This window comes from Columba livia, chromosome 4, assembly GCF_036013475.1.
Source record: "Columba livia isolate bColLiv1 breed racing homer chromosome 4, bColLiv1.pat.W.v2, whole genome shotgun sequence".
Lineage (NCBI taxonomy): Eukaryota > Metazoa > Chordata > Aves > Columbiformes > Columbidae > Columba > Columba livia.
The window spans coordinates 31,909,751-31,924,852 of NC_088605.1; the positions used below are offsets into that span (position 1 = coordinate 31,909,751).

General features: G+C 40.6%; 1 protein-coding gene across 10 annotated transcripts in view; it reads right to left on the bottom strand.

Moving 5' to 3' along the window:
- MTUS1 (microtubule associated scaffold protein 1) overlaps positions 1-15,102 on the bottom strand; it is a 123,005-nt gene that overhangs the window by 21,492 nt on the left and 86,411 nt on the right. For 9 of the 10 annotated variants that reach the window (XM_065061081.1, XM_065061080.1, XM_065061075.1 and 6 more), the window contains one exon: positions 8,479-8,696. In XM_065061081.1, coding sequence (XP_064917153.1) covers positions 8,479-8,696 — 218 coding nt within the window. Of the gene's footprint in view, positions 1-8,478; positions 8,697-12,373; positions 13,123-15,102 lie in introns of those variants that run through there. The other variant, XM_005501183.3, reaches the window with a different exon arrangement.

Here is a 15,102-nt window from a genome sequence, read left to right on the forward strand (position 1 = left end):
AAGATGTGCAGCATTCCAGCTTTCGCAGCACAGGGCTGCTGGCCATGTGAGGTGGCCCTGTTGTGGGAGCCACATGTTCTGACTACAAGTCAAGGCTTTGGGAGCCACAGCCTGAAAAGCCCTATTCACCTTTTCCAAGTTTTTCCTCCATGTTGAGAACAACAAGTCCTTCAACCGCTACTTGATGTAAAACAGCAAACCACAGCAGAAATGGGGTTTTGAGTACGCGTGTCTAACTAAGCTAATGCCACCCATCTGGTAGTAATTATCCACACATCGCAGTTCACATTTTAAACAACCATATTCCTTCTGGAAACTAAATGTGTACTCTTCTGGAATTATACTAAAGAAAGAAAAATTCACAAGAACCAATACTGAAAAGTTTGCATTTATTTACCAAAAATATGAAGGGCTAGTTTGTTTTTTTCCAGCTATGTCACACCCATATTCATGTGGTAAGCTCCCTATCACAGTTGCCTAGTTTATCTCATGCAACATCTCCAGGAGCTTCGAGCACTTCAAACTTCTTAGCAAGCTTCTGTCATTTAAGAAAACCCACGCAATTTTTCATTCTCAGATTAATGTTTCCAGATCTTCCTCGAAATTGTACTTGTGTGAAGCCTTATATCTTCTATCCATTAACAGCTTCAGAAGAAGCATTATGCATTGCTCAAACCAAAAACCGCAAAGCACTAACACATCACAAAGAAACAGACACAACCCACTTCCAGGTCCTGAAATACCTCAGGGAATCAGGTCGTGTCACGGGACTTTTCCCCTGACACAAACATGTAGCAACCATACTGCAACGTTCCCCTGTTAATGCTGGGATGTGCCACGGTCCCTGCCCTGAGAAGGTGGAGAGAGTGGAGAGGTGATGCTGATACCAAGCACTCGGCAGCTCCAAGTCACAGGCAAACGACAGCACCTGCACCCATCACAGGCAGGACTGGCAGGTGGAAACGTCTCTTGTCTGGAAGGCTGTAGATCAGCCTTTGAGTCTTATCAGCAATACACTTCATAAACAAGCCATTGCAAGGTTCAAAACTTAAAGGCCGAGAACATTAAGTGCTAAACATGAAAACACTACAATGCTTTTTTTAAAAAGCATTTTATTAGACCAGACTAAATAAAATTTGTTCAGAGGGCATAAAACTGAAATTCATCAGTGCAGCTGAGAACAGAAGCACTTAAATGTGTTTTACTGTCATGTACAGGGCCAAATCAATTTTACTCTGGGAAAGGAAAGCCTGATTTTTGAAAGCCATTTGCTGTCAAACCACAAGTACTTACTCCTAAAATCAAACTTAGAGAGAAATAATGAGCATCTTAAAAAAATAATAATAAATTATGGTTATTTGCAAGCACTTCTGCAACATGTGTGCTTAGATCCTACAGGAGATGAATTTTGTATGGAAGAAAAGATAATCATTTCAGTATTTTTCTAATACTGGTACAGTCTCAGTTGTCAACAGATCTCAATACAGGATGAGTCCTTCTCATCCGAGGAGATACTCCTCTTATGGACAAAGCATTAGAAATTGGAGCCTACTCCATCCTTGTGCCACACCAGTTATGAAACAATGAGCTTTACCATTGGCTGTAATGTAGAAACTGAGTCACATCTTTGCATTAACTTCAGCCACTCGTGTCATCAGCTGTAGCCTGGAGGTAATTATGAAGGGATAACAAAAGGGCCATTCATATCCACTTTGCAGTATGACATTTACTTTGATTATTTTGGTCCTTTTACTACAGTATTTCTACCAGTGCCTGTTCCTCCTTTGCCAGCAAAACCCAATCCTCTAAATAATCTTCTAATTAGAAGCCAGCAATTTTAGAAAAGATTTTTTTTTTAAATGCACCTGTGCCCCACCACACTTAAAAAAACCCCTGAAATGTCATTTCCCTCATATCACTCATATGCAAGAGCAAGCTAAAGAAATGAGCCAAGGAAGCAGCACAACAAACGGGATTTACACCCTCTGCTCCATGTATATTTTTGAAAGGAGCAGCAGATTGTCGCTGCAATAAAGTGAAAATGTCATTAACTATCTTGAAACAATAAACATACAGTGAAATGGCTGCTTCCAAATTACTCTTGGCCTTATTAATGCCACACATTGCCTTCTTACCAAATGAAACAAGCCAACAGTATTCACCTTGACTTATTACTTCAAACAGAATTCAATTAAGCCTCAGATTACAACACTTACATGATTAGCTGATAGAGACTCACTGTAGTTTCTAGTATTTTACTTCTTTTATTTGGCAGGTACATTTATGGAGAACCAGATGTTTATTGCCTAATGTTTAGTGTGTGAAACACTAAAGCAGAGAACCAGCCAGACAAGATTGCTATGAGTCACTTGATGTTTAACAGGGATCATATACTTACGGGCTCTTTGTGCTTTTACAAGCTTTACACGGGATCTTATGCTCATATGGGATCCTTGTTTTCCCATTCAGAAGTGATGTCCACCCTCATGCAATAGCTTTATAAAGTCAGGTCCAGATGTTGTAGTATAAGCTATTTCACACAACTCTCTGTAACGGCCTGTTCTCCACAGGGTTTCTGAATTCCAATATTAGTTTTCACTCATCACACAGAATGACTCCTTCCTTCCCTGTAACAACTCAGATCTCATTTAAAATAATATTATCTTATTTAAGCAAATTATTATTTCTCAGTATTTTCTAAAGTTTTTGTCTCAGTTCATCTCAGCTGAGTACATCACAAAATCTCCATCAGATACCACGACAAGTTATACTGTCACAACTTAAGTTCTCACATCTATAAAATTATAATTATCTTTATAAAGTCTTTTGAAATGTTAGGAGATCCTATGCTTGAGCACAATATTAAAGTATTTTCTGTCATTCCATTTTTAAGGCTGCTTAGAATTTAATCTGAAAATGCAATACAAAAGAGGGAAATGAGAAGCAAAGATGTTATTTTCTTTCTTGCATTAACTGCTCCCTTTAGTTTTTATATTAGATACGCCTAGCTTGCTACTGTCATTAATTCCACATCTCCTTGAATAAAAATAGGAGAAATAGCAAGGTAGTCATGAGAATCAACTTCTTCACAGAAAGCATTACTGGTTGCCTGAAACACCAAGTTTGCTGCAGTCAAAGGTGTCTTTTCTCAAAACACCTTTTGCTAGAAGTAGCTACAGGACAGGGCTCCTGATTTTCTCTGCCTGTAACCCATCCTGAATACCCAAGTGTACCAAATAAATTGCTTAATTGAGGCACCTTATAAAAAGTTTTTCAACCAGATCTTAGTTTCACAGTAATTACTGGATTAAAATTCTTTTCTGGATGTTAAAGCTCACAAATCTTCAACCTGTTGCCAAAAATATGCTTGCCCATCAGCAGCTACATGTTACAGGTACTTTGAGACTTGTTTTCCAAAAGCTACCCCTCAGACGCAAAGTGCTAGAGCCTGGGTTTGCTTTACAGGGGAAAGCTGTTGTGTTCTTACTCTCCTTTACTGAACACAAAATATCTGAATTCCTCAAATGCAAGTTGTTATCTTTTGACTTGTGTTGTGACTTTTTTTTTTTTTTAATCTAAAGAAACACAAATCTAAACTAAATATCCTCACACTTTCTTGTAAAAAGTTATGTCCGTATTTTTGGAAGTCAGATTTGAAGAGCCAAAATACACTTTGGATTAAAATCTTAATGAGAACCAGTGAAGTTTGACATTAGCTTCTAGAAAATCAAAACTATAAATTTAACTCACAGACAGCCGCTCTAAACAATAGTCCTGCCAGTATATTTTGGATTTATAGGCCAAAAATGTGACTGCCCCAAAACTACTCCTTTTAGTATAAATGGTTTTGGGTTTAGTCATGCAACGTATACTTTTGCTCTTTGAGCTAGATACACATTTCTCATTTGATAAATACAAACATTTTTCTGCTGAATTTTCACAAAAGCCAGGACAATTTTTTTTCTGATACATGTGTCTGTATATTCTAAGATGGAAAACAACTGCTAAGAAGTTCCCAAGAAAACTAGTATCTCTACTCTTACAGTCATCCACATGTCAGGAAATGCCACATACAGTAGCTCATATATAAATACTTACGCTTAATTCCTATTTCTACCTAGAAATACTGAAGCCTGTTTCAGCCACACAATTTCCAGCGCATTCCTTATGTTACTTCCTGTGTCACATCCACAATTAGTGGCATCCACATCCCATAGCCAAGTCACTGTAGCCTCTCAAATGGCACTTCCCTCTATGAAGGAAACTCCTTGAAGATGCCACCACAGTCATTCCCAAGTAAAGTTTGAACTATAAATACCAGTCTTTCCATAACCATACCAAGAGAAGCACAACAGTGAAATTTTGTTTCTGTTCAACCCTGTAGAACAGACACAAATTTGAAGCTACAGCAAAATCTTTTGAGAGCTCTTGAAACACTTAGATTCATTTATTAAACTAGAAGAACAGAAATGGGTGTTTATAACAACTAAACCTTTACCCATCTGAAGTTTTTTTAAACAGACTGAGTAGTTCTGAATGTGGCAATTTATGCTTTAAAATGAGAGGATGAAAAGGTAATATTTGTCAATTCACACTTTGAACAAAGCCATTCAAGTCACTAACAATACATTACCTTTCCACTTGAACCCTATGTCTTCCTTAAACAGCCAAAACTAGATTAAAAATTAAGTCAGTGCTGTGGTCTACACCAAACACTCCCCATCCCCAAACATAAGAGTTTATCCCTGGCAGTGAGTCAGGGGTTCAAACCCCACAGCTGCAGCACTCGTGCGGCCTTGCAGGGGCAGCCCTGAGGCCCGGCAGAGGCCGAGCGCCCCACAGGAGGCAAGAAGTAGAGGCTCACCGCCTGTAACACCAGACTCATAATCATTTTTTTTTACTTTTTTTTCTTCCTGAATGGGTGCCCAGACTGGCTCCTCGAGGCAAGCACCAGCCCGTGCAGAGAGGAGGGCAAGGGCAGAGAGAGCAGGGCTGCAGGAGCGGCAGCCGTGGCCTGACTTACCACAGACCATGTGCTAAACCATGCGTTTAAAGCCTCTGTGAACACATCTCTTACTGAACGCACAAGAAATAAATTCAAAATTAATATGCAAAATGAGTATCAGCGGAAGTTAAAAGACCAACTCAAATGTAGTGGTGCAAATTTCAGAGATTAATGCAGTTAAAGGTTAACAGAAGATGTTTTTCCTTGGCACTTCACGTACTTATTGTAAATGGCTGATTTCACCATTTCCTCTGTACTGCCACTTTTCCTTTCTCATTTGAACCTGAAAACCAGGAAAACAGCTCTGAAGTCACAGGAATTACCAGGGGATCAGGGGGAGCGCAGAGGTCTAGAAAGACTGAGTTTGCTTTTGTGATCAGCCCACAGGTTTCTAACGTGACTGGTGCGCATAGCCCTGTCTGACAATGGAAAAGCTTGGTACTGCGTGGTGTTCTCACCAGCCACTCTGTTCATTGCCATCAAGCATTCTGGATGCCATAAGGTTTCCATCTCATATTAACCCAGTGCAACAGTAGCTCCTGAGAGGTAAAAATTGGGTTTTTAGCATTTTTAAATTCAGAAGAGTCTTGGTAAAGGTAGTTAAGCACAGAAACCCTCTGGACGAACCCTGACAGCTCAAGTGTGAAGGTATTATCTGAGCCAGCTGTTAATATTGACAGCTCCAAGATAAGGATTGCAACAAACAGGTTTGAGCTCAGGCATAGTTTTGTGAGAGATTCCTGCTCAGCCAGAAAGAGCACAGCAGCATTGCTCAGTCTCATTTAACCCTTCAACAGCAGCTTCTCAACTTCACTCCAGATAGGCTGGCCCTATCTTTGACAGAAATCACTGCCAGCAAGTCCTGATTTCCTTCACAGCTATATCTCATTTCAAACGAGCTCATGAGAAGCAACTTTAAACTTCTGTGCAGAAATGCATTGGGACCTCTTGGAAATAAAAGGAAAGCAAACTCAAACCCAACAGCTGAATCACCTGCCAATAGCTTCAGCTTTGCAGGGAAAGTGGGAGAGGCTGGGGCAGGTTTTGCCAAGAGGGTCAGGCTGGGATGCACAGCCTCTAAGTGACCCAACCAACTCACCCTGGCTCTTTCCTCCACTTGGCCAAGGAACCTGTCCTCAACCCCATCTCACACTGACTCTGACCACATATCACGACAGTCCACATCACTGATCTGGCAATGAAATGCTTTCTCTTTGCCCAAGTTAGCTTCCTGGGAGCTGGAAGGTGAATCAGCCTTCTGCAGGGACAGGCCAGCACCAGAGGAGTCCAGAGCAAGACCCTCCTCCGGCTCCAGCCAGCTGCTTCATCAGCTCACACTGCGTCCTGTCACTTCACACTCGCTCGACTGGGGGGAATGGAAGCACAGCTTTGTTCTTCATGTCATCAGCTAAGCATGAGTTTGTTTGGGTTTTTTTAAACAAAAAAATTGAAGCTACTTTTAGTTGGCTCTGCACAGTTAAGCTATGAGCCCCTGCTGTACAAGCTAAAACCCAACTCTTCAGTTTTGCCTTGAGTTTACCCAAAGAGATTGAAAACTACACCAGAGGTGTCCCCAGGAGATACTTCAGAAAAACAAATGTATGGCCAGTTGAGATTTAGCTATACCAGACTCCACACCTCACCAGGAAGGAAAAAAACAAAAATCACAACACAAATTCAAAACAAATCACAAAACCAAAACAAATCTTCAGTGCTCCCTAAAACACAAAAATCCTACGGGATGTTTGCCCCAGCTAACTACCCAATTCTGAGTATTCCTTAGACCACCACGGCAGAAGAGTCCTTCTCACTCCTGGGTAAGTACACAAGAGTAAGACAGTGACTGTTCACCAAGCATTGTCTAATTCTGGGAAAAACCAATCACAATACCAATAACTTGTATGAAAGTACATAGATATGTCATATTTAACCTAGGTTCATGTGCTTAGACTTAGCTCTCCAAGATTACTAATTGTATACAATGTGACAGAAATAAGATTTTTTTTCTTCCCATCTGCAAAAGAATAATAAAATAGGAAGAAGCAAAATTACTAGTTTCCTCCATGCAGTTCTTCTCCTTTCAACACCACCTTTTTTTTTTTTTTTTAAAAACCATTCCCATGATTGAAAAAAATCATGTTTAGACTAAGCAACCTGTAAAACAGGCTGGAAGATGCAAATATGTATGACAGACTTCTTCTCATTATACATTACATTGATAAAGTATTCCTGAATTTTGAAAAGTTGCAATACAAAATATTTGAGAGAAGAATCTAGGCCAAGATATTTAACTATAAAAGATACCAAAAATCAAGGTGCTTATTATACAGTAATTGCAAGACTGCACAGAAGTTTAGCAATGAGAATTTCACATATAAAATTTCACTATTTCACATTAGATGACAGGCATCCAAAAATCCTGTATCAAGTTGCTTTGAAGATCTTAAACTAGTTCCTACGCAGAGAAAGGTGTTCCAAGCAAGAATTTTAAAAAGTCAACCTAAAAACTGGCCAAGAGCCACTATTCTTACTGAATTGAACTAGACTTGGACTTAAATGCAGTATTTTTAGGTTAAATGAGAGCAAGCAGATATTATCCCACAAGAAGAGAATGTCATGTTTCTGACAGCATACTAAGACAACTCAGTGCTTCTTTGTATACCAGACTATGAAATCACTGTATATCAGAACAGCTGAAATAAAATAAATACCAATCTCAGAACATTAGTTATAAATGCAAGAGGAAGTGCTATTAAAGCCTGCATCAACTGTTGCAGCACAAATCTGTAACTGTTATAATTTCCTTAGCTTCAGATCTTTCTTCTCTCAAAAATTTTCAAAGCAGACCGCAAGTTTCTAGTGTAATATCAAACTGATTAGGTCATTATGTACGTCAAACAGACTAGAACAAATAAAGATTAAATCCCATCAGATTAATCCCACTCAAAAAAAAAAAAAAAAAAAAAAAATAGAAATGCACGTGGAATTTAAAGTGAAATGTTAGTAATTTTAAGACACCACCAATAATGCAAGATTCAATAAGCACAATCATTATAACTCACACTTTATTCTGAATAGCTCAAAAATTTATCTGCCCCTTATACACTGTTCTATCCAACATCAGATAACAAAACAAGGCCATGCAGATTATCTGTTGAAAGTAGCCGTTCCTACAAGGGCAGAACTTGAAGTATATGCTTAAAAGGTACCCAAACCTGAAGGACTCTGACTACCAACATTTAAAAGCTTCTTTTCTAAAAAGGATGTGAAGCTACAAAGAGACCACAAAACTCCATGTTGGGGTTTTTATTTTTTCTATTCAAATGATGCCAGGAGCAGGTTTACTGCTACCTTCACAGGAAAACAAAAATCATTGCAATAGAAACACAGATGTCATGCATTGGGTTTCAGAAACCTTTGTTGAGAAGAGTTCAACTACTTAAAGCTAAAATTGATTAGCTGCAAGTTTTTACCTCAGACTGCAGGTGCTGGATCACAACTGTTAAAGCTTCAAACTTCTGGTTACTGCTTGTCAGGAATTTTTTCAGCTGCAGGATGATTCCACTTTGGGTCTCACATTTTGTTTTGTACTGTGTCAGCTCGGCTGTTTTAGTGGCAGGTGGATGCACATCTGTGGAGGCTTGAGTCTGTATGCACGAGCTCTTGGGACTCCGCTGCTTGCCCTTGTCAACTAAAACAACAACAACAACAACTAATTAACACGCACTTTACACTGAAGTCTCACCAAAACTTAAAAGACATGTGCAAAAGAAAGCAGTCATAAATTCTTACAAACTCTTCCTGAAGTCCTAACTAGGAGAAAGGGTTATTTCAGTAGCATAGCAGAGCAGACCCTGTCATGTGTCAGGTTCATTTCTAGTACCATAACTTTGTATACAGAGTTTTGTACTTCTGTGGCTTACTTCTCAGCATGCTGTCTTCACAGTGTGCTTCAAATAAGTATTTTCATAAAATGCAAGATCTGTCATCCTACCTATCTAGTAACGTAGTTCTAACAGAAGAATTAATTACTTTTGTTTGCAACATGGATTTCACATTTCCTGCACTCTAAAGTATTGCTGAACACAAACCCATTTTCCCCACATTTACTTGGTCCTTTTATTCCTTTCAAATTTTTCATTGCAAAAAAAATCCCTCCCTGCTTTGAGCTTTATTAACTAGAGGTCTTGCAGCACTTGGTGCTAGCAATTTCAGTCATAAGGATGAGACTTTAAAAAATGCTCTAAAATGTAACGTACTTGAAGCTTGCCCTGCCACTATTCATCGTCCAAGAATGACATTGTTGATTTAATATTCCTAGTTATGTTGCAAGTTCCATCCCTTCACAGTACACAATCACCTCATCTCAGAGGAAACCACATTACACAACCCAGCGCTTGATTCGTAAACACCGCAGAGGTGACAGGTTTCTCTGCTGCCTTCAGACTGGAAAGGGAGCACAGCGCTGCTCTGCAGATAGGGACGGTCTTCCCTGTTTGATCGCACGGGGAGCGAGCAAACACTTTTGCAATAAAAGGGTGATGCAATACACAGATATCCCTTGGCAATTTAATGAAGACATCTAAGCAGATTACTTTGTACAGTTTCAACTTAACAAGATTTATTCAAGATAAGTGAAAAAAAAACCTGAGAGGTGAGATTTAGAGAAAAGAAAAACAGGAACACATAGAAAAAATGGGGACTAACCAACTAGAAGTAGCTGCTCATGAATCCTTTCTGAAGCCCAAGAACCTGGTTTGAAGGTTGTCAAGTGACTCTGGAACAGTTCCAGCAGTGTCAGGTTCAATCATATAACTGGAGACAGTATTAATAACAAAAGCTTTGATTCTCAGTTAATGCAAGTTTGACTGACACATCAACTCTTGCATTAATACATCAGCTGGGCAGAGCCTTCACTTGTTTTTCAAACCATTTGAAAACAAGTTTCCTGTTCAAAATACTGATGCCCTCTGTGCCTCTCTTACTGAGCTGGCATAAAGTACCTCCTGAGCCTGTTAGTTTTTCAAATAAATCCTGTCATGGCAAGATTTTCTGTCATCATTCATAGTTAAGAGAATTGTCAGCATATTGCCTTATCATGTTCTGGTGCTCTTGTATTCTTGGAGATTTCACTACACTTCTGCTCAGAGATGCTGACTGTTAAAGGGTATCTTTTGAATTAGAAACATACCATCTTGTGGTTTAATAGTGGAGCAGTTATCAGCATGATAACCCAAATCAAAATTTAAATCTTTAGGGGAAAAAAAGATTAAACTTGGCTACCAGTTTAAGTTAGTTTATTTTTTACCACCATTTTAACTAATGTGAGCACTTCTTTTTTGACAGTGCAGACATTACAATGTCCTTTGAGTAGACCTCTTTAAACAAACGACAGTTCACAGGTGAGAGCAACCACGTGAGATTTCTAGCAATCTTATGGAGAATACTGTGTTTAGAAAAACATTCATTACCTTCTGAAGCTTTTTCAAAAATCACAAGAGATAATAATCAAAGAGAGAGGGGAAAAAAAGAGCAGGGACTACAGAATAAACATGTACAGCCAGTCCTTCCCTGCCCTACTGGCTCACATACTCCTTCCTACTCTCTCATACATTCCACCTCCCTTCCTGAATGCTCCACTTACAATAAACAGAGAACTAGAGCACTTTTCTTTATTTAAGGTTACTGGGTAAGTTCACTGATACAGATGCTAATGTCATCATTTAATTAGCTATATGAAATTATTTCTACAACCATTTGCAAGACCCTGACAGATCTGTGTTAAACCTGAACAAATGCTGGCAAACAATTTTTATTCTGGGAAAAAGTTACATCACATACTGTTACCTAATGATGTTATTTCATTTAAATACAGTGATTTAACAGCTAACCACAAATGACACAAGAATCCAGATATCCACTGTTCCCAGAGTTCAGTCAGCCTTTATCAGTTTGCCAGTTTCACATCATCGCTTTTATTGTGGTACCCACACTATCAAGTCTTTTCCTAGAAGCTCATTCAAACTTCCAACTAAGCCAACCCTGGATACGAATCTAAAAAAAGCTGAAAAAAAAAAATGCACTAGAGAAATACAGTGACATTCCTGTTGGCAATTTTATCCCAGACATGTGCTATACGTAGCCACTTCAAATGTTGAAAAGCATTTCTCTGCTAGCATGAAACCTCTGTAGCACGAGCTGCCTCTACAGATTAACACCAGTGACACTCCAACGCTTATTTATGGCCCATGTACCTCTGGGCAATGACAGATTGTTTCCAGATTTGTATACAAGGCAGGCTGCGATGTCAAAACAAAAGCCATGCTTTCATTAAAGCAAAAGCATCATGATTCTAATTAGTGATAGAACACAGTGATAGAGTCTAAATTAAAGACAGTATTGGTTACCAGCCCAATTCCTCATCAGTTTTGCCTTCTCACCTTTACATAGTCACACTTGTAAAGCAGAACACCTTCCACCCTTAGGTTAGGTCCATGACTCCTGTCCAACAGACTTGAAAACACTGTTACTCAATCTAGGTGAACTACTCAGTTTACAAAGACTAGAAATCAGATTGTCAAGGACAAGCACAGTAACTGGGCAGAATCACCATCTAATGTCCTAGCCTTCGCATTAGCAAAAAAAAAAAAAACAACAAACAACAAAACACACCAACCAAACCTAAAACCCCCCATGATTTTGCAAAGACTGAACCTTGTGATGCAGAATCATTCACAGAAGATTCAATATCTCGCTGGCAAAAAGAATACCGCATAACCTTAGAAAAGGTTCAGAAATCCTCCCACTCCCTTTGCAGTTGCTACATAGATGTCACTGCCAACTCCAGTTCTTTGGGGAGAATATTAGACACATCCCAAGCTTTTCCACACAGCAAACTGTTTCCCATACATAGCTTCTCTACTTAACAGGTGTTCAGAAGCAAGAAACACACAACTCTCTGTACATGAGGGTGCGTTTCATAAAGCTATGTTCAAGTGCTGGGGTACTGCCCAGTACTTGACATTGTACTTGACTGGCAGGCTACCTTGGAGCTTGCCTGGTACCACTGGTTTCCTGAGCCTCTCTATCTTGTGCACTCTTGCTGGATTACAAGATGAAACATCTAACACCCACTTTTTGGTTTGCAGAGCCAAATCAAAGCCTTCCTTTACTTATCATGTACTAGGGAGGCCTGTGTTTTAATGTCTATACTAGCTATAAATTGTTTTCTTTAAGCAAGAGATTCAATTTTAAAGAAAATTCAATTTCTTAAAAGAATTCCAAGTAGCCTAAACAAACTACTTGACAAGCACAAGTAAGAACAACCTCACTTCTCTCCCCACACTTTTGCCATCACCATTGTCTTACCCCTAAACATCTTCTTTCCACATTCTTCGTCCAAACAGTTAGCTTCCACAGGTTCTTCAAAACTCCTGTGTGTCTCATGTAAGCATTTTTCAAAGGAAAATCCTTGGTCAACATTTTCTCTTGCAAGAAGATGCAGGCTGGTAAAAACTTTCTGCCTCTCCTCCATTTTCTGGAAAGCCTTGTCTACACATGCTAAATTGGCGCTCACTTCTTTCATCAGTAAGACCAGATCAGCCTGAGTATTTAAACGAGCTACCATTTCTTCTCTTACTCGTTGGATTTCCTCAAGCACAGTTCTTATATCCAAGTGACTGGACGTCACCTCCGCTTTGAGATCTTCTTTCACCTGTTGCTGGCTCCTCTGCAGTGCTAACACTGTTCTGATTTCCTCTTGAGACGTTTCCACATCACGCTTTATTTCCTTCTGTCCAGCCTGCATCACCTCCTGGCTAGCTTTGACTTCTGCCAACAGGGCAGCGAGGCAATCCATCCCGATCCCAGGGCACTCGCAGGACCTCTTCCAGTGTCCCAGCTTCCAAGCAGTCAGGGACATTTGCGAGCTGGTAGCCGATTTCCCAAGATAGGAAGAGAGCTGGCGCGTAGCCCTTGGTATTCTATCCTACCTCAATTTACAGCGTGCTGCAGTGAAGGTTCCAAGTATAAGTCTTGTACAAGGCGAGACAAAGGCACTAAATAAGATACTTCAAGAGGCAGGGCCCTAGAGCCAGAGCTCCTTCTCAGGACTCAACCACAGCACTAATCAGTTTAATTGGCAGTTACGCCACACCCAGATTTTTAAAAATCTTTTGCTGACATCATTGTACGTGGGACGTCACCCGAAAGCCACTCCTAAGTCATTTGATCTGTGCATCAATCAAAGTATGCCCGGGCATCAGTAACCAGGTTTGTTGCAACGCAGCCAAACACTCTGCAAGACGCAGTGGCCCTTCCTTGCCAACACAAAAGCTCAAAAGGAGCCTGAGTTGCCTGCAGGACCTGAAAGCCAAACACTTCAACAGCACATAGTTATTTCTATTGTATATTCAACAAGGTGATTATGTACCTGTCCTTCTGCTAATGTTTGCAGTGAGGGCTCAGGAGTGCAACTGCAAGCACCTTAGACACTGGCCTCGTCCCACTGAATGCCCTCCCTGTTCCCACAGCTAGCAATGCTCTTTCAGCAATCTTTGCAAGAACCCAGATCCTGAGGAAGCCCTCTAGTCCACAAACAATAAACAGTTACCAGAGCAATACATGAAAACTGACTAATGAGATATTTTTGGCAGGTTAAGGAGGCCAAGCCTTTTAACTACCAGGTCTGAGTGTGAACTTTTCTCTGTAAAAGCTAAGGCTTCTTACTTTTAAGGACAGAACTCATAACAGGTCTAGGCTCCATGTAAAACCAGGTAGATTAACACCGCCAGGCTATTCGCTGTTTTGTTGCACAGCTATTTGAATACCCAGTCATTGGGTTCAGTTTGGAAAAAATGACCAACAAGATGTAGATCTTGGTCTACAGAAGGCGTCGGTCTCTGCCTTCGAAGAGGTGACCTGGTATTCAGCAGAACACCTGGCATTCAGAGCGGGACTTGGAGCAGAACACAAGTTGGAGTTCAGGACAGCTTTCACACTGCAACTGTGGTCCTGTCACGGCTCCTGGATGCTTCTGGAGACAGTGATGATCCCACAGTCACCCCAGAGCAGAGGACCTATGTTATCCATCCAAAACCACAGTAACCCCTGTCAGCACTGTTTTGGGTTGGGAAGTGTCACAAAGAATGCCGATAGCCCATGTGTACACAGATGCAGGACTTCCAATGCACCACAAGACCACTGGCCAAAGGACCAATCTGGCGAGTCCTGCCAGCAACAAAAGGTTACTTCTCACTTGCCAGTTCACCTGCTACACCAGTCCAGGCACACTCATGGGACCAGGAAGGCAGAGACATCCTCCACACAGAGCACCTCAGGGCTTGCAGGTATCTCCCAGGTGTCCTGCTATGGCAGTGGTATCGCAGCCTCTAATGAATGCAATACCAACAGCGGAGCTTTCTTCCAAGTCTTTATGTCACCTGACAGAACGCCAGACAGTGGCTTTCTGATGGAATTTTCCCAGCGCAGCTACAGGCCACAGATGTAGTTTCTTTCCCCGCTCAGGCCTTTGCCCCATTTCTAGCTGGATAGCTATGCTGAGAGCTCCTGAGTATTACTGGTCACATACGGTCACCACTAAGGACCAGCACACAAAAAGACTGCAGAAGCACAATCTGAAGTTACCTGAATCCAGGTAACATCTTTGATAAAGTTTTAGGTAGGTGAAGAGAGGCAGGCATGAACACCAGCAATATTTCTGTATCCCTAGACCAACACCGGCATTAAATCAGCTTAGCTGTACAAAACTTGCAAAGACCTTGTCAGAAACTTCCTGGCAGCAAATGAGAAGCCAGGTGAATTGATTTCCACTGGGTCACGTATGATACAGATAGAGAATGGGTCTCTCTCTCTCTGTGAAAGGGAGAGCATTCACCAGGCTCATGGATGTAACCACCCAAAATCTAATTATTCCTAGACAGCCCAGAGGCTGCAGCCTGCTTTCTACATGTGTGCACACCCACCCCAATTGCCAAGTGTTCTCTGCTATAATATAATACTCTGTGAAGAAAAGCTCTCTTTGGAAACTGCTCTCTTGCTCTATATGAAAACATTAATTCATCCAGAATGTCATTGAT